The sequence below is a fragment of the Arvicola amphibius genome, chromosome 9 (assembly GCF_903992535.2).
Source record: "Arvicola amphibius chromosome 9, mArvAmp1.2, whole genome shotgun sequence".
NCBI lineage: Eukaryota > Metazoa > Chordata > Mammalia > Rodentia > Cricetidae > Arvicola > Arvicola amphibius.
In genome coordinates this window covers 123,113,006-123,132,520 of record NC_052055.2, presented here as the reverse complement: position 1 = coordinate 123,132,520, position 19,515 = coordinate 123,113,006, and the positions used below count along the sequence as shown (strand labels likewise).

At 46.7% G+C, this 19,515-nt stretch overlaps 1 protein-coding gene and 1 long non-coding RNA gene across 4 annotated transcripts; one reads left to right on the top strand and one right to left on the bottom strand.

Moving 5' to 3' along the window:
- Positions 1-10,291: 10,291 nt before the first annotated feature.
- Positions 10,292-12,626, bottom strand: LOC119823306. 3 transcript variants are annotated; one of them, XR_005286930.1, is made up of 4 exons: positions 11,664-12,626; positions 11,211-11,457; positions 10,752-10,892; positions 10,292-10,621 (listed from the first exon to the last, which is right to left on the bottom strand). It is a non-coding gene; the product is annotated as an uncharacterized LOC119823306 (long non-coding RNA). The 3 variants fall into 3 exon arrangements; XR_005286929.1 differs by having other exon boundaries at positions 11,211-11,369; XR_006020885.1 differs by having other exon boundaries at positions 11,211-12,626.
- LOC119823305 (H-2 class I histocompatibility antigen, Q10 alpha chain-like) lies at positions 11,940-15,565 on the top strand. Its single transcript, XM_038343239.1, has 6 exons — positions 11,940-12,041; positions 12,247-12,516; positions 12,725-13,000; positions 14,723-14,998; positions 15,126-15,239; positions 15,421-15,565. Exons 1-6 carry the CDS (start codon positions 11,978-11,980, stop codon positions 15,480-15,482), a joined length of 1,062 nt encoding a protein of 353 aa, XP_038199167.1. The 5' UTR covers positions 11,940-11,977; the 3' UTR covers positions 15,483-15,565.
- Positions 15,566-19,515: the final 3,950 nt, after the last annotated feature.

The window sequence follows — 19,515 nt, the reverse complement described above, 5'->3', positions numbered from 1 at the left end:
CCTAAGAGATGGTATAGTAAGGTTATGGATTTAAAAGACTGTTTCTTCACTATACCTCTACAAGAAAATGACAGGGAAATGGACTTGCCTAAAGCCCTTAGGTGGGCAGAGTAGACAGAACAGAATGCTGGGAGGAAGAAGGCAGCGTGGCAGACGCCATGATTCCCCTTCCCGAGACTGACGCTGGTTAGACTCATGCCGGTAAGCCACAACCTCTTGGTGACATACCAATTATTAGAAATCGGTTAATCAAGATGTGAGAGTTAGCCAATAAGAGGCTAGAAATAATGGCCAGGCAGTGTCCTGATATGGGACGGAAGAAAACCAGAATCTAGGGGCTATTGTCACAGATCTCTTTCACCTCAAATTTATCTGGACCCTTTAGAACTTTTCTTTAGGTATAATGCTATCTTAAAAATTAAACATTTTTATTTTGATATTACCAAATAATGTTTAAGTTTTCTACAGTGAACAATAAATTTTCCAAACAGTGATCTCCGAAGTCTCCAGAAACATGACAGGACCCCACAACAATGATTCTATCTGGATTGTATTAATGCCCTTGAGCTGATAAACACCACCCAAAGATTGGGTTTTAACTACAAACTATCTCTGAAGTCTCCAAAAAGATGATTGGGTCCCACAATGATATTCTATCTGGATTGTATCAATGCCATTGAGCCAATAAACACCACCCAAAGTTCAAGTTTTGACTACAAACTGCTCAGGACAATTCCAAGGTGGCTCACTAAGATGGGCTACCCTCCTGCTCTAGTCCAGTCAGAACTTCAGATGAGCCTTGGCCATTACTCAGAGACTAGCTACAGATGTTGCAGCTAGTTTTCCCAATATTTAGCCATTGCTTTAGTTTTATTTATTTATTTATTATGTATACAACATTCTTTCCATGTATGCCTGCATGCCAGAAGAGGGCACCAGATCTCATTACAGATGGCTGTGAGCCACCATGTGGTTGCTGGGAATTGAACTCAGGACCTCTGGAAGAGCAGCCAGTGCTCCTAACCTTTGAGCCATCTCTCCAGCTCCCACTGCTTTAGTTTTTACAGGGCCCCCCCTGAGAGATACTGTTGCCTGCCTCAGGCAGCAGAAAGTAATTTCTAAGAACACGACACCCACTTTCACAATAGGTAGGGTGGATGGTTTTTGGTTTTCCTTATGTTTATGTATAATTGTCATCCATAGAGGATTGGTAGTAAATTGTTAAGGGTTGGGGGTAAAACAATAGAGATTAGAGTCAAGGATCTTGTTTGGAATAGAAAAAAGGGGATAGATATGACAGGATTAAAAGGTAGATTATTAAATCTACTTGTAAATTAAAAAAGCAACTATCATTCTAAATCATTGTTATAGAATCTTGTATACCAAAATAAATTCAGAGTTAATTTTGTTATACTATATATATTTCTATTCCTGTTGAAGGTATTTTTGAATATTGATACAAATGTAAAGTTATTTTTGTTATACTTTGTGTTTCTATTCCTGTTTATGATATTTTTGTATATTGATACATGCCACATCTACGGCTGTCCCGCCTGTGTGACAAAATGCCTCTCAGGTGATGGCCATTTCAAAATGAGGGGATTGTGCTTCCTGGAGCTTGGCCCCCCGCGGCTCCCTGGCAGTCTGCTTGAGTTGTGGTGCCTGATCGGCCTCAACGACCCCGTTCACTTTGTTCCTGGCCATGGTTCTTTGCGTTGGCTCTGCTATTTTCTTTCTCTGTCCTATTTTTCTCTTGCAAAAAACTTAATCTGTTCAAGGAACCAGGAAACATTCCCAACGGCTCCTTGAATACGGAGGAACTGATGCGCCAGTCCCTCCCTTGATTCAGGCCATTAATGTTATGATTAAGACTCTGGCTCGCTCTCTGGGGGAACTTATGGATACCCTAGAACAGAAAGAGCTCATGATAATAGAAGATGGGTAAATTATGAAGGAAAACGTATGGAGTGACATGAGTTACCATCTATGGAGAGGCTAGCCAGAATGAGAAACCCCTGGTGCATTTTAGATAGGAAAGAAAGGCAGGCTATTCTTGACAATATGAAGCCAGCTATTCAATATTGCAGCAAACCCTGGGGGTGGAATCCTGAAGAATAGTGTTTGGGTTACCTTGAGGGCAGATATGATTTAGGGCCATGAGAAAGTTAGCAGTTGGTTAATGGTGTGAGACGAATTTCAAAGAAAAGCTCTGCCCACCTGGCCCTGACTACAAGACATACTGAAAACAATCAACTGCCTGTAATCATTTTTTTATATGTAAGCTTTTATGTCTGCCAACTTCCTTCTGTAATCTCATAAAAGCGATGCTTGAATTTTAGTAAATTTGCAGCAGATTCAAATCTCATTAGAGTTGTGTCTGTCTGTCATTCACCGAATCCCGGGTTCTCCTTAGCCTTCACCCCTGTTCTCCCTCGGTCTTCGATCTCCAAGAGAGTCGGTCCGCGGCAAATACAAATGTAAAATTATTTTTATTATACTGTATTTATGTTTCTACTTCTGTTTAGGATTTTTGCATATTGATGCAAATCAAGGTTATTTTGTCATTACAGCATCCCTTTCTACTCTAGCTAAGATCTTCTTGTGTATTGTCAAAATATAGAGGTTATTGTCCTTATACTGCACTTCTGTTTCTAATTTTGCATGCGGCATTATCTCTACAGCTTGTTTATTTTTACAAATAAAGCCTAAGTCCTTAAGCTATATGGATTAATAAGAATTACAGGATAATAGTCACCCATATTTGTCAAACTTATAGTTATTTTAGTTAGGCTTTCTAGGCATACAGAGATGTTCCAAATAAATAGGTGCTCAAGCTGGGCGGTGGTGGCGCACGCCTTTAATCCCAGCACTCGGGAGGCAGAGGCAGGCAGATCTCTGAGTTCGAGGCCAGCCTGGTCTACAAGAGATAGTTCCAGGACAGGCTCTAGAAACTACAGGGAAACCCTGTCTCGAAAAACCAAAAATAAATAAATAAATAAATAAATAGGTGCTCAATCTTCAAACACTTCAAAGACCTACAGAATACGGCATTTAAAACATAGAAAACTTAGAAATCTTTTGACATGAGACACGTCTGTTCTTGAGAAGAAAATTGGCACTGAAGACACTCCATATGGAGTTTGTTTTCTTTTGGGCAAGACTGGTCTATTGGGCAAGAAATTGCCCTTGTCTTGACTGCTGACAGTAAGTACTCTGGCCAATCTGGACAAGCAGGACAGAAAGAAAAGCAGCTGCCAAACTTTGCCAAGACAGGATAGGACAGTCTTTCAAATTTCCCTGGTTCTGAAAAAGGTCTGTCAGATAATCTAGGCCTATAAACCAAAGCTGGATGCCTCAGGATCACAGAGAAACCTTGTGTGACCGTCCAGGCAGTCAGCAGTTTCTGTCGTTTCTTAAACTTTTTTGGAAGTTGCTTGCTTGCACTTACTGTTTGATCAGGTAATATTATGTAGGGGGCAAGGTTGATTAATAAATAACCAGACCAGCTCTATTCAAAAGATTTTAATAATTGAGGGAAAACTTACATGACCAAAGATCCCGCGAACGCCAGGAGTACAGGAAACCAAAGAGAGCAAAAACAAATGCACACAGATGTTTTATAGACTATGTGTGGTCCCAGGGGGGACACACCCCACAGACAAGGTGATTGGCTGGGATTCCCCTTTAATATTATTTTTCTTTTCAGGTCTTTTGATGGGGCTGAAGATTAGACAGTTACAGTTACAACTCTCCTGAATCTTAGCTAAGAACATCTTCAGTACAAAATCAAGATTCTTCAGGAAAGGACAATTATTGGAGTAACCTCTATAAAAATTGCCAGTTATCCATGGTCTGGATGTCTATGCTGTATTTCTTACTTGATAATTGTTCTTGTTGTATGTAGGTTCACTCTTTGTTAAGATTATTACCTTTCCCTTTTTCTGAGCAAAACTTGATAATAGTTTTTACTGTGTTTAGTTTTATTTTGTAAGGATTAGAACCTTCCTTCTTAATTAGACAAGAAGGGGGAAATGTGGGAATTCTGCCATTCAGTCTGATAACCTATAGTAAAGAGTGGCTTGGCCAAATGGGAAGAGTCTTCTTTAGAGAGTCCATAATTTAAATACTGGGATCAAAAAGCCAAGGCAGGAGGATGCATGCTGTCTTGGATGGTGGAGGGTCTTGCTGAAGCGACAGAGGAAGTGTGGCTTGGTGACCTTCTCCATCACCTATTTGGGAATAAGCAGGGAGAGTGGCTGATAGCTGTGCCCCCAGTGGGAACAGTGGGGGCAGCCGCTATGCAGCCTGGACTCTTCTCTCTTACCAGTGTAAGCTGAAACAGACACTTTCTCTACCAGTGTGGGCCATCAGGAATCCATGAGTGATCCATTAGAGCTGGAGGAGCACTGGGGATGCCGACTTGGAAAAGGGACAGAGGAATTGAAAGGAAAAATAACCCAAGTACATTATATGCACATGTGACAAAGTCACAATGGCACACTACTTTGCATACTATCGATTCGGTAGACCGTCATGGTCATGAACCTCATTCTGAAGTCTTTGGTTGTTGTGACTAGCAGGGTTGTTTTTCTCTTAGCATCTGACTCTGCCCAGACCAAAGTTTCAGGTTAATTTCCTGTATGGTATGGTGGTGTATTGAACCTTTGGAAGAGCAGGCAATGCTCTTAACCACTGAGCCATCTCTCCAGCCCCTGCTGTTTAGCATTTTAAAAGCTCTTCTAGACAATAGAAAATTACAGACAATGCAATAAGGACAGATTCAGACATAAAAGACCTAAAAATGGGTCACAGTGTTGGATAAATATACATAGGCTTGAGAGAGAAAAGAAAAAAAGAGTATAGAGAGTCATGAAATAAAGTTAATGCTATTTTTTTAAAAAAGGGTAAAGTCTTTAAAGAGACAGAGTAAAGTAATAGAGTAAAAACAAGCCATGTAAAGATGGAAAATTCACAGAGAGTCTGGAATATATATATATTGTGTTTTCTTTGAATTTTTTTAACTGTGAAGAAGCTAAGTACAGAGAGGCATTTCATTGTATGGGCTGCTAAGCTAAACCAGCATGTATATTATAAAGGTATTATAACTTCAGAATTTGGGACTAAGGATATTATGCTTTGGAAAAAAAGGTTTTCTTTTGTTTTCACAGAAGATGAGAACCTGTGGATTGCCTCCAGGGGAATACGGTTTCATGAACCAAGGCCTCCTGAAAGGTTGTTGTGAATACCCTCAAAAATTACTTCACTCAACTGCTGACTGAGATAAACCTAGCAAACAGGATACACCATGAAAGACCTGATTAACAGTGCCCCCAATCAGCACGGAGCAGTATGGATAAATCCATGCCCATATTCCAAAATATTGTTTATAAATGTTCGTTTACATTTAAATGGGGATATGATATAGATATGAATAATTTGCATCAGTATGGATCTTAGTTTTATTGATACAAATTTAAGGTTAATTTTGTTTTTTTTTGTTTTTTTTTTTTTTTAAATATTTATTTATTTATTTATTTATTTATTTATTTTGCAATATTCTGTCTGTGTGTATGCCTGAAGGCCAGAGAGGGCTCCAGATCTCATTACAGATGGTTGTGAGCCACCATGTGGTTGCTGGGAATTGAACTCAGGACCTTTGGAAGAGCAGGCAATGCTCTTAACCGCTGAGCCATCTCTCCAGCCCCCTAAGGTTAATTTTGTATATGTATATTTCTGCTCTTGATTAAAGTGTTTGTGTAGTTCATTTAAAAATGTAATGTATAATTAAGAAATATAGGTTAATAGATAATCCTCTATAATAGTCAAGCTTATAGTCATGTTAGTTAGATTTTCTAGATGTACAGAGAAGTATTTTGGATGAATAGGTATTCTTCAAGTCTTTCAGAGACCTTCAGAATATGGCATTTAAATGTTTTAATAACTTTGGGCCTTTTGTGACAATGAGGCATGTCTGCTCCTGGCAGTGCTAAGCTACTTCCTGAGGAAGATCGGCATCGAAGAGGCTCCTTAGATATGATAAAAGATAAAGTAAATATAAGTATTATAACTGTAATTCTTATTTGATACCTGTTTTGTTATATGTAATTTTACTATGTTAAAGTTAAAGCCTTCCTTTTTGTTTAAACAGAAAAGGGGAAATGGTGTAGAAGGTTCTTCTGTTCATGTGTTGCTTTCATTGGTTAATGAATAAAGAAACTGCTTTGGGCCTGATAGGGCAGAACTTAGGTAGGTGGAGAAGACAGAACTGAATGCTGGGAAGAAGGGCAGAGTGAGGGACGCCATGGATCTTCTGCCTGAGATGGATGCTGGTTAGAATCTTGCCGGTAAGCCACAGTCATGTGGCAATACACAGATTAATGGAAATGGGTTAAATGAAGATGTAAGAATTAGCCAATAAGAAACTAGAGCTAATGGGCCAAGCAGTGCTTTAATGAATACAGTTTCTGTGTGGTTATTTTGGGTATAAGCTAGCTGGGCAGCCGGGACAAACAAAGGGCCCTCTCCCTTGTAACAGTGTGGTCCTTCTCAAGTTCTGTAACTTGATCCACACTGAAATGAGCTCCCTTCCAACCTTTCTCATCTGCTGAGCCAGGCTTCCCTGTGCTTTGGGTTTGAGGGAATCTCCTGTGCATGTGCTCACATCCAGACCACACACTGGGCAGAAATGATCCTGTGGTCAAACGGCCAGAAAGGTTGCACATGGGTCCTGCTGTAGACTCAGCTGTTCTTCAGCCAACACTAACTTCACCTTCTTCAGCAAGTGAAATTTTAGTTCATTCGAGGCTCTGGGGTTTCATCAGCTGGAGGAGACACCAGTGTAGGGGATGATGTGTATTTATAAGGTTTCTACTGGAGCTGTGCTATGTGGCCAAGGCTTTTCTAGAACTTGGCTTTCTGCATTCTTACAGTGACCCCTCCCCACCATGGGGACTGTGCTCACGGGGAATTCGGCTTTGCGGATTTAAACATTTAGTATTCTAGCTTAGGAGGGAGGACTACGAGTTTGAGAATTTTAGAATTTGGAGGGTTTGCTCTTCATAGATTTCAATATTAGGGTGTCTGGTGTGCAGGAGTGTGACTCAGGATTATGACGGCATCATCCCCCTCGGTGCTCACCCAGCCTTGGGCTCTTTATTGTAAAGCACAGGATAGATTTATGACCCCAACAGTGGTAGGGATGGGACTTGGGTCCCAGCTGTCAGAGAATGGAGGGGACGTCTTCACAGGACGCTTCTCCAGGTGTGTAGTTGTATTTCTGTCTTGGTCGGTTGGGCTTTGAGGTCCCTATACTCAAGCTACTCTCAGTGTAGACACAGTTCATGTCCTGTTGCCGGGGGCTCGAGATGTAGAACTCTCAGGTCTTTCTCCAGCACCGTGTTTACCTGTACTCTGCCTGCCATGATAATAACGGACTAAACCTCTGAAACTGTAAGCCAGCCAATTTAAATGGTTTCCTTCATAAGAGTTACTATGGTATCCGGGCAACGGAGGCGCACGCCTTTAATCCCAGCACTCAGGAGGCAGAGGCAGGCGGATCTCCATGACTTTGAGACCAGCCTGGTCTACAAAGTGAGTTCCAGGATAGCTAGGACTGTTTCACAGAGAAACCCTGTCTGCAAAAAAACAAAAACAAACCAAAACAAAAAGAGTTGCCATGGTCACGGTGTCTCTTCACAGCAATAGAACACTAAGACATTTTGTTTTTCGAGACAGTGTTTCTCTGTATAGCTCTAGCCTGTCCTGAAACTCATACTGTAGACCAGGCTGGCCTCAAACTCAGAGATTCATCTGCCTCTGCCTTCTGAGTGCAGGGATTACAGGGGTGCACCACCACTGCCTGGCAACATAATCTTTCTTATCTTCATTGTGGAGAAGCAAACCAATTTCCCCTTGGTCATATGGATCAATCTCCCTTCCTACACTATTGTTCCTTTCTTAGCCTGTTGGCTAAAGGACATCAGAATCCTGAAGTGGCCTGGGGAAAGTCTGAGCTTCCAGCTCAGTGGGATGTTTCTTGTGGGTCCTACAGGAGCTCTGCTCACTCTGGAGCCAAAACTTCTAGACCAGCAGAACAAAAGATACAGAAACAGGAAACAAAAATTCTAGAGAGTGACTGGGGGTGACAGTGAGTGGAACTGTTGTTCCCTTTTCCATCCCTCGATTCCTGGGCTCACGGATCCTGGCTACTGGAGAAACTGTACCATATATTGGACACGGATTCAAAGCATATACCACCTTCTGGAAACCCTGCCTCAGCCCTCCAGGCTACTGTCACCTAATTGACTCTGTAACTGTGTCTCCTAAAGGCCATTCGATCTCTATCAGGCCAGCTGTGTCAGGATGGAGGGGAACATGGCAAAACTAGTAGATTCCATGATCATGGAACCACTGTCCACTTCTCTGTAGTGATGTGAGTTCCTTGGTCAGAAGCGATACTGTGTGGAACACCTTGACAGTTGGTAAGGCATGCTGAAAGTCCAAGGATGGTGGTTTTGGAAAATTCGTTAAGTGCAGGAAAGGAAATCCATAACCAGAATAAGCATCTACTCCAGGAGGCACAAAGTGCTGTCCTTTCTATGGAGGAAGTGGTCCATGGGTTGTGGAAACTCTCTCTGTGGCTAAGGAAAGCAACTGAGGATGCCGTATGTGTCAGGGACATACCTGTATGGAAGCCCAGAGAGGTAATTGCATGAAGAGATGGCACAATTATGGGACACCTCTTAAGGACAGATACAAAAACTCTGTGGAACCAGCCCAAGAGAGAGAAGTGTGTCACAGTCAACAAAGCAGAAAGGAGTTGGAGATCTGAAGAGCGTTCTGACATCAGACGTGGAGATGCAGAGTGTGGAGCTGCCCAGCTGGATTCTGGTCTTGCTTTGGTCCCGTGTTTCCTCTGTGCTCACTTTCTCCCTCTCGGAACAGTGATGTACACCTGATGCCCCTGTATGTTGGTAATATGTGATATGCTTTTTGTTTGGTTTTACAAGGGGATTACAGTTAAGAGGTTACCATGAGTCACAGAAGAAACTTTGAACATTTAGACAGTGTTGAGATTTTTATAGATTATGGGGCTTTTGAAGTTGGACTAAATGCATTTTGCACTGTGATATTGCTACAAGCCTATCGTGGCCAAGGAGTGGGATGCAGTGGTTTAAATAGCAATGTCCCCGTAGGCTCATATTTGAATGATTGGATATCAGGGAATGGCACTGCTTGAGAGGAATTAGGGGTGTGGCCTTGTTGGAGTGTGTGTCCTTGTTTGAGGACATGTGTCACTGTGGTGAGCTTTGGTTTTCAAAAGCCCAAGTCAATCTTAGTGGATCTCACTCTTCCTGCTGCTGAGGATCCAGATGCAGAGCTCCCAGCTGTTTCTCCAGCCACACGTTTGCCTGCATGCTGCCCTGCTCTCCGTCAACATGATAATGGACTGAACCTCTGAAACTGTAAGCCAACCCCAGTTAAACGCTTTCTTTTATAGATTTTCCGTGTCCATGCTGGCTCTTCACAGCAACAGAACACTGACTGCAACAGCTTCTTATTTGTTTCTTCCCTGGAGACACCGTGGTTAATCCAGTACCAAGTCCATGTGACTCATGCCACCATTAAATTACCTTCGCCTGTGCTGACCATTATATAACTGTGATCACCTTGTCTTTAGCAATCCCATGCTGCCATTTGTTCTGGCTCAAGGAAAAGGTTGACAACCAAACTCTTGAACCCTGCTGGTGCCCTCATCACTCTGTGTCTTACAGGATCCGTGAAGGGCGTGTCTTCTGGACTCCCTTGTGGAGGGTTAGGTTTACACAGCACACTCACTCCAGCACTGCAATTTCCCTGAGCCTTAAAATCCCTCCGTCAACACTGAGCCAAGGGATGTCAGGCATCTCCAAGTCCTTATCAGGAAGCCATCTTTGACAAATGCTTCAGATAACCATCCAAACAAACTATTGACCTTTTTAAACTGTGGGAAACTTCCATATTGAATCTAGAATCCAATCTAACCCAATTTTAATGTTACTTCCACCATTATTCCACATCCTTATTCCATTCCCACACATATTCTCCAGATTTCTCCTAAATGAATTAGCAAACGTATTAAGTTCTTTAGTTGTGCAGCAATCCCCTCTTGCACTAAACTCTCTAGTCCCTTCTACCTGTCTGCTCTGCCTGCAGTCAGGCTATAGGTGTTACAATGTGGCATAATGACCTGAGCAGACAGGGCGGGTCCAAGGAGCCCCTTGGTTTGTGAGAGACTGACACACCATGCAGACAGAGCTATGTGGAGTTTTATTGTGGGGAAGGAGGAAGGGATTTGCAGCCTCTTTTGGCTCCCATAGATCTGCTTCATCCCTGAAAGAAAACAAAATGTCTTCTTCCCACTGGTAGAAAGGATGGAATGTTCCACCTGGCTCTAAGTTTGATGAGGACAGGGCAGCCAGAGACCCAAGACAGTGAGCATGACTGTGTCTCTGTGGGAGTCTGTGGGGCTTGCAGGCCAGCACCTCAGCTTTAAAGAGAAGCATCTCTGCACTGCATCCCAACCTGCTTGTTGTTGCCATTGTGTTCCTGGAAGTGACTTTTCTCCTAGAAGATCCAGGGTCTGAGTATTGAAGAGAAGAAGGAAGAGGAAGGTGGGGAGAGGATGAAGTGAGTCTGACCTGCAGAGACCATGCTGTGTTCACCTGCAGCGGGCGGCTCACACTGCCAAGCCTGATGCCCAGGGATCTCACCTGTAAACAGAGACTTTGCCTCTTCACTCGGGATCGTGTCTTCACAGCCTGTGCTTACACTCAGACTCCTGGTGTTTCTTCCCAGATGATCATCTGTGGCTCCAGATGCTTGTGTTTTACACAGATCTTCATTCCATAGTCCTGAGATTGTGCATGTGGACCTGGGTCATTGTCTCAGCACAGTGAACCCCTTCTCCATGGGAAGAGACCCCCATGGAGACCAAATACAGCAGGGCACTGACCCTGTCTGCACTCCACGTTTCCCTGTGTGCACACACTTCCATGGTGCAGTTGCTTTAGTGAATAAACCACGGTCAGAGAGGAACTGGAACTAACTATACAGCAGAACAATGGTGACCGTGTGGTAGAAGTTACACAACCTGTGACCCTCTCTCTCTCTCTCTCTCTCTCTCTCTCTCTCTCTCTCTCTCTCTCTCTCTCTCTCACCTTCACTCTCACTTTATGAGCTGATGAGATGAGGGAGATGATTGTCACAGGCTTGTGGGACACTGGATCTGATGACAGTTGGCTTCTGAATTCCTCAGGCCTGTGCAGTGTGGACACTGGACAGAGGGTGACTCTCACGGCAGGGTACACACTGGGGATTCTAGGTTTCATCTGTGTTCAATATGTGGAGAAAAATTGAATTTATAATTTTTTTCCTGTGGATTTTTACTTGATGTCTTCAAATTCCAGTCACACTTAACTAAAATAGAAAGCGAAAGCAGAGGTGAGCAGGGCCTCCTTCCTGCAGGGAGAGTCACATATGACACAGTGTGTCAAAAGTGCTTAATCAGAACTGTAAAAACTCCAGTCACCTCCCCATGCAGGTGTCCACAGCAGCCCTGCACCTTCAGGGCTGTGTGTATTTTACCTGGAAACTTCACGCTCTCAGGTTTCACCCTCACTAACCTGAGGAGCAGTTGGCCTTAGGCGGCTCAGAGACCCCATGACACACAGCGCTCCACCCCGCAGCGCAGGGCTCAGGCAAAGTCTTAGTCCCAGGCGGGTGAGGTCTGGGTGGGGAAGCCCAGGGCTGCAGTTTCACTTCTCCAGCTCCTAACCCGGGTCAGGTCCTTCTGCCGGGACGCTGATGACAACTGGGCGGTTCTCACCCCCATTGGGTGACGAGATCCCGGGGAACCAACCAGCGTCGCTGCGGTCACCTGTTATAAAGTCCACGCAGACCGCGGAACTCAGAGTCGCCCCAGATCCAAGATGGGGCGATGTCGCCGCGCGCGCTGCTCCTGCTGCTGGCGGCCGCCCTGGCCCCGACCCTGACCCGCGCGGGTGAGTGCGGGGTCGGGAGGGAAACGGGCTCTGCGGGGAGGGCGGGGGCGGCACCGGGGAAGCCGCGTCCCCGCGTGGCCCAGCCGGACCCTCCCGCCCCTTCTCCACCCGCGTCCCGAGCCCCGCGCCCCGCTCCCCTCCCGGCCCGCGCTCCTGCCCGGGGTCCCGGGAGCAGGGTCGGGGTCTCACCGCGCGCCGCCCCCAGGCTCGCACTCCCTGCTGTATTTCCACACCGCCGTGTCCCGGCCCGGCCTCGGGGAGCCCCGGTTCATCTCCGTCGGCTACGTGGACGACACGCAGTTCGTGCGCTACGACAGCGACGCGGAGACTCCGAGATATGAGCCGCGGGCGCCGTGGATGGCGCAGGTGGAGCCGGAGTATTGGGAGAGGAACACACGGAGAGCCAAGAACAACGAGCAGATTTACCGAGTGAGCCTGAGGACCCTGCTCGGCTACTACAACCAGAGCGAGGACGGTGAGTGACCGCGGTCGGAGGTCACGACCCCTCCACGTCCCCACGCACGGGCCGGAGTCGCCCCGGGTCCCAGGTCCGAGGTTCGGGAGGAGAGCGGGGACCGGACCCGGTTTCCCTTCCGGTTTAGAGTCCGCGGGTGGGGGGGGGCCCGCGGGCGTGGGTGACGGGGGCGGGGCAGGTGGGCGGGGCTGACCTCGGGTCCCCGCAGGCTCTCACACCATCCAGTGGATGTACGGCTGTGAGGTGGGGTCGGACGGGCGCCTCCTCCGCGGGTATCATCAGGAAGCCTACGACGGCCGCGATTTCATCGCCCTGAACGACGACCTGATGACGTGGGCGGCGGCGGACACGGCGGCGCAGATCTCCCAGCGCAAGTGGGAGCAGGATGGTGTTGCAGAGAGACAGAAAGCCTACCTGGAGGGCGAGTGCGTGCAGTGGCTGCGCAGATACCTGGAGAACGGGAAGGACGCGCTGCTGCGCACAGGTGCGGGGCCGCGGGCGACTCCTCCCTCTGCCCTCGGGCTCAGTCCTGGGGAAGAGGAAACCCTCACTGGGGTCATGCCCCTGTCTCTGAGGGCAGACAGTGACCCTGGGTCTCCTGATCCAGCATGGCAGGGGCTGCACTGACCTCCCAGGGCTCAGCCTTCTCCCTGGACAGCTCCACATCTGTCTCAGGAGGGAGGAGAGAGGATCCCGACATCACCAACAGCGGCTCCTTCAGTCTGCAGCCCCTGTCAGCCATGGCCTCTCCCAGGCCGGGTTCTCTGCCCACACCCAGTGTCTGTGGACACTGAGTCCTGTCATCTGAGTGTGTCAGCCCTGACACACCAGGACTGGAGTCTCCTTTACCTGATGGGAGACATGGACTCCCCTACCCTAGGCTGCTTTCCCAGATTCTAAAACTTCCTAAACAAAAAATTCCCCCACATTCCTCTGTTTGAGGTTTGCATCCTCCCACACTTGAACTCTGTCTACTCCTAGAATGGTAGCGTGGGCATTTACGGGGTGCCCTGGACAAATGCTAGATGGGGGGGGGTCTTTCCTTTCTTTTCTTTTTTTTCCCTTCCTTCCTTTAGTTCTTTTTTCTTGAAGTTGTCATTTTCCTTCTAGTCTGTTTTTCGTCCTCCCTGTTGTGATATTGTTCCGTTGTCCCATTTTAATATCAACTATAGCTATCTCCACAGGTGCCATGGGTACCTGGATATTCTGGATAATTAGACAAGTCTGCATTCCCTTTGTACGAGAAAGATTCCTGGGAGCTTAGACTATTTTCTGCCAGAATTAACCATGCAGAGCCTCCTGTTCTCCCTCTGACCCAACAAGTTACAGTGTTGCCCTAGTGAACTAAGAATTGTGACAGGGAAGATCCACACACCCTGTGAGCACTGTTGTGTTCCCTTGAGTGCTGCACTGGGCTCCACAGAAACTTTCAGGGATCCTGGGTGACAATACCTGGTATTTTTCCCTCCAGAAGCAGGGGTTGGGCAATCATTTTCTCTGGCTGAGTGTCAGAGGTTCACCACGTTTCTGCTGCTCACTTTGGTGATGGCTGTTCACTTGGATGGACAGTTAAGGGCGTCAGCAAAATGGCCACAGTGGCTGTGCCTCGAAGGTGGCAGCAGGGGTTGCGGGGCAGCCTTCGTGTAGCCCGTGCCCCTAATTTCTTATTTTGATATGGATTTAATCACATATATAAATTAATTATTTTCCATTCCTTCATTCATTTACTACCTAATTATACTATTATACTAATAGAACATCACATAAGAAGCTGGGCGGTGGTGGCGCACGCCTTTAGTCCTCTCACTCGTGAAGCAGAGGCAGGTCAATCTCTGTGAGTTCAAGGCCAGTCTGATCTACAAGACGTAGCTCCAGGACAGTCTCCAAAGCTACAGAGAAACCTTGTCTCAAAAAAAAAAAAAACTCATAAAAATAAAGAAAGAAAAAGGAAAAAAGAAAAGAAAAAATTTACATGAGGCAGACCGTGTTGACCTGCTGGCTCATGTGGATTCTCTCTTAGCTTCTGGGCCCCTCAGGAAACTATGCAGTTCTGTGATGAGGGGACCAGCTCCACCTACAGGTCACTAGTATGATGACAGAAGTGTTCAAACAGAAACATAGTTTAGTGTGATCATCGATTTAACTTTGTCTTTGCAGATTTCAGTTTATCTTGTTAATTGTGGAATTTCTTTAATCTTCCACACAGATCCCCCAAAGGCACATGTGACCCATCATCCTGGACCTAAAGGTGACGTCACCCTGAGGTGCTGGGCCCTGGGCTTCTACCCTGCCTCCATCACCCTGACCTGGCAGAGGGAGGAGGAGGAACAGACTCAGGACATGGAGCTGGTGGAGACCAGACCTTCTGGCGATGGAACCTTCCAGAAGTGGGCATCTCTGGTGGTGCCCTCTGGGGAGGAGCACAAATACACATGCCATGTGCACCATGAGGGGCTGCCTGAGCCCCTCACCCTGAGATGGGGTAAGGAGGGAGTGGGTGCAGAGCTGGGGTCAGGGAAAGCTGGAGCCTTCTGCAGACCCTGAGCAGGGTGAGGGCTGAGAGCTGGGGTCATGACCCTCACCTTCCCTTCCTGTCCTTCCCTTCCCAGAGCCTCCTCAGTCCACGGTCCCCATCATGGCAGTCATTGCTGGTCTGGTTCTCCTTGGAGCTGTGGTCATTGGAGTTGTGGTGGCTGTTGTGAGGAAGAGGAGGAGAAACACAGGTAGGAAAGGACAGGGTCTGAGTTCTCTCTCAGCCCCTTTTAGAAGAGTCTCTGCCTCATTAATGGGAAACACATCCACACCCCCTCATTGCTGCTGTCTCTACCCTGGGTCTGCTGTCAGTTCTGGAAACTTCCTAGGGTCAGGGTCTTCCCTGGTCTCTCACAGCTTTTCTTCTCACAGGTGGAAAAGGAGGGAACTATGCTCCAGCTTCAGGTAAGAGTGAGGAACAGCATTGTCCCTGAAGCCTTTGGGTTGAAACTGGATTATTTGGGGAGCTCTGACAATCCATAATAACTCCTGCAGAAATATATTCTGGGATCCCTGTTTTTACCTTTCCATATATATATATATATATATATATATATATATATATATATACATACACACATACACACACACACATATACCATGGACAGGGCCTGCTTGTTGGGGTTTCTGTCCTGCCCGGTACTCCACACCCAGTAATCCCCAAAGAAAATCACACAGACATCTCCATAAGTTATAAAGCTGATTGGCCCATTAGGTCAGGCTACTTATTAGCTCTTGTAGCTTATATTAACCCATTATTCTGATCTATTTTTGCCACATGGCTGGGTACCTTTCTCAGCTGGCAGGTCACATCCTGCTTCTTTGGTGATCTGTGCAGGACTGGGAGGAATCAACTTCCTCCTTCCCAGAATTCTCCTGTTCTCATTGCATCATTTCTACTTCCTATCTAGTTTTCCCACCTATACTTCCTACCTGGCCAATCAGCGTTTATTAAAAACATGATTGACAGAATACAGACAATTCTCCCACACTATCTGTCTGTCTGTCTGTCTGTCTGTCTGTCTGTCTGTCTATCTATCTATCTATCTATCTATCTATCTATCTATCTATCTATAATTTTACTTCAGTCAGGGACAGTGCCCAGAGCTCCGATGTGTCTCTCCCAGACTGTGAAGGTGAAACTCTTGGGACTGATTTAGGGAGGAACAAATTGGACATGATTGGGTTTCAGGGACTCCCAGAATCACCTCTGAGTGAGTGGTGGGTTGTTGGGATGTTGTCTTCACAGTGATTGTTCACGACTCTTGTTCTGTAGCGTGAAGACAGCTGCCTGGTGTGGATGGAGTGACAGACGATGTGTCCAGGTCCCTCCTGTGACATCAGAGCCCTCAGTTCACTCTCAGCAATAGTGTCTGATGTTCCCTGTGATCCTACGGGCTCAGTGTGAAGAACTGGGGAGCCCAGCCCACCCTGCACACCTGACTCTGTCCCTGCACTGCCCTGTTCCCTTCCACAGCCAACCTACCTGTTCCTGCAGACAGGAGGGGACATCTCCATCCTGTCTCCTCCATGCTGCCCTGAGCTGCAGCCCTCACTTCCCCACTGAAAATAAGAATCTGAATGTGAACTTTTCTGCTTCTGTTTCCAGGCCATCTAAGTAGCTGAGTAGCAGGGTCCTAAAGCCCTGTGTTATGATTTTTCCCACCCTTGATGTGGAAAAGATTTTTCCTTTTAATATTACTTAGCTCTCTCCTTGAGGACTTCCCAGATGTCTTAGCAAACCTGATGGCTTCTCAGTTTGTCTGCAGTTGTCATGATTTCTCTGTGTGCTCACACCACAGGTTGAAGTGCCAAACATTTTTAATAAAATTTCAATTGTTCAGGGGCTGGAGAAATGGATCAGTGGTTAAGATCATTGCTTACTCTTCCAAAGGTCCTGAGTTCAATTCCCAGCAACCACATGGTGGCTCACAACCATCTGTAATGAGGTCTGGTGTCCTCTTCTGGCCTGCAGGCATACGTGTAGACAGACTATTGCATACATAATAAATAAATATTTTTTTAAAAAATTTCAATCGTTCAATTTTACCAATAAAGACTCGTAATCCAGATGCTGGGATAAAAGCCTACTAGCTCAGAGAGGCAGAGAAATCACCACCCAGCTGACCTTCTGGATCCACAGTTAAGAGCACTTGCTCCCTTATAGGAGACCCATGGGGAAGCTTAGAACCACCCATAACTCCAGTCCTGGGGATCCAGCACCCTTTTCTGGCCTGTCAGAACCACGAAGCCTTGCAAATCACAAAACAGAATTCAGGGCTGAAGGAAAAATGCTTTGCTGCTTCAGGATGAAGCGGGCATAGGTGATGACTCCCTGCCTTACCCAGCATTCAAAGCCCACAGCAGCTTGATGAGCCAGGACCCAGACCAGTTCCTACTCCTGGGTCCTGCTGTCCCCTGGCGGCGGCTAGCAGCATCGCGGCTTCCGAAGGTCCCAGGACTGACAGAGCAACTTTAAATGTCCCATCAGACTGCAGGCTTCAGAGTCACCACACTGTTGACAGGGTTCAGGAGCCTCAAAGGCTGTTTGGGCCACACTGAAGTGAAGAACCGCCTGTCTCCAGCACAGCCCTGTTGGGATGGAAGCCACACCCCAGCTCCTGGCATCGGTATATCCAGAGTCTGGAATGTTGGGGTGGAAGTTCCATCCCAAGCCCCTCCCCTGGGAGTTGCCTCAATCCAGACTCTGCCCACAACAAAGCCCCTCAAAAGATGACCCCTACCCGGATACTCAAAAAAAAAAAAAAAAAAAAAAAAAAAAAAAAAAAAAAGACCACTCTCAAAGGGAATTTAAACCCCCCGCCAAAATAAACATAATTCTCTGGTCTTCCTTCCCTGTCCCCTCACTGGGGGACTGGAACGCCATCCAGAAGCATTAACCTGGGCTGTTTCTAGTTTGGTTTGATTTGATCTGATTCGGATTATTGTGTCGGGTGGAGTGGTTTATGGGGTTCAGAAACTTTTCAAGCCGCTCACCTCACAGTGTATCTCTTTAGTTGTTGATGTTGCCAGGGATTCAACCCTGCATGTTGATCATGTCAGACCTGAACCACACCCCAGCCCCACTAGCTTAGATGTAACACAAAGAAAGGGTTCCCGGTTTCTTTTGAAACACCTTTTTCTTAAACTAATTAATTTATTTTTTTTTAAAAAACAATCCTTTCTCATTTTACATACCAATCCCAGTTCCCTCTCCTCCTGTTCCCTCCCCTTCTTCCCCAACCCAGGCCCCATCCACTCCTCAGAGAGAATAAGGCTTCCCAAGGGAAATCAACAAAGTCTAGCACACTGCTTTGACACAAGACCAAGCCTTCCCCACTATATCTAGGCTGAGCAAGGTATCCATCCAAAGATAATGGATTCTTTGGGAGCACCTTTAATCTCAGCCCTCAGGAGGCAGAGGCAGGAGGATCTCTGAGTTCCTGATCCACAAAGCAAGTCCAGAACCGCCAGGGCTATAAGGTGAGACCAGAACACAGGGATTCCCCAAGACTGACACCTGGGAGGAGGGGTGGAGCAGGCGGTTAGGCACAGAAAGCCAGAAAGGACCATGAAGGATTCCCACAGCCAGGTCTGGGGTGAGCCTGTGGCCCCCAACCTAGTGTTGTGCCAGGTGAGCCTCAAAGATCCTGGGAGCCGGATCGAGACTGGAAAAGCTGGAACTGGGAACCAGGAAGGGGAAATGAGGTGGACTGGGCAAGCTCCATAGGACAGCACTGACTCCGCCCACAAGACATATGGTCCAATCAAGAGTGGGTTTCGCCGGGCGGTGGTGGCGCACGCCTTTATTCCCAGCACTCGGGAGGCAGAGGCAGGCGGATCTCTGAGTTCGAGGCCAGCCTGGTCTACAAGAGCTAGCTCCAGGACAGGCTCTAGAAACTACAGGGAAACCCTGTCTCGAAAAACCAAAAAAAAAAAAAAAAAAAAAAAAGAGTGGGTTTCAGAGTCTTCCTCCTCCCTTTCCCTCCTAGGGCAGCAACAGCCAGATCCTTTGGTGACACCTCAAAGAGGCCACTGGCCAAGGACCTGAAAGTGGGGTGGGGGAACGACCTCAAATTTTTTTTTCTGGATAGCTTCTTTTACCTGGAATTTCCCCCGTGGTAAGAGGAGCCTAGGGACTGCTGTCCACCTCACAAGCTTCCTGTCACTGAACGACGTTGCTGGCTCTTTTTAATTTTTTTATAATTTTATCTATTATGTATATAAATATGGTGCTCTATCTGCACATACATCCACACACCAGAAGAGGACACCAGATCGCATTATAGATGACTGGGCATCATGTGGTGCTGGGCATTGAACTCAGGACCAAAGAGCAGCCAGGGCTCTTAACTGCTCAGCCATTTCCCTGCTCATGACTTTACTTTTAAGACCTGGTCTAGGCTGGCCTTGAACTTACTCTATAACCCAAGCAGGCTTTCTATCCCATGCCAGTCTCCCAATTAG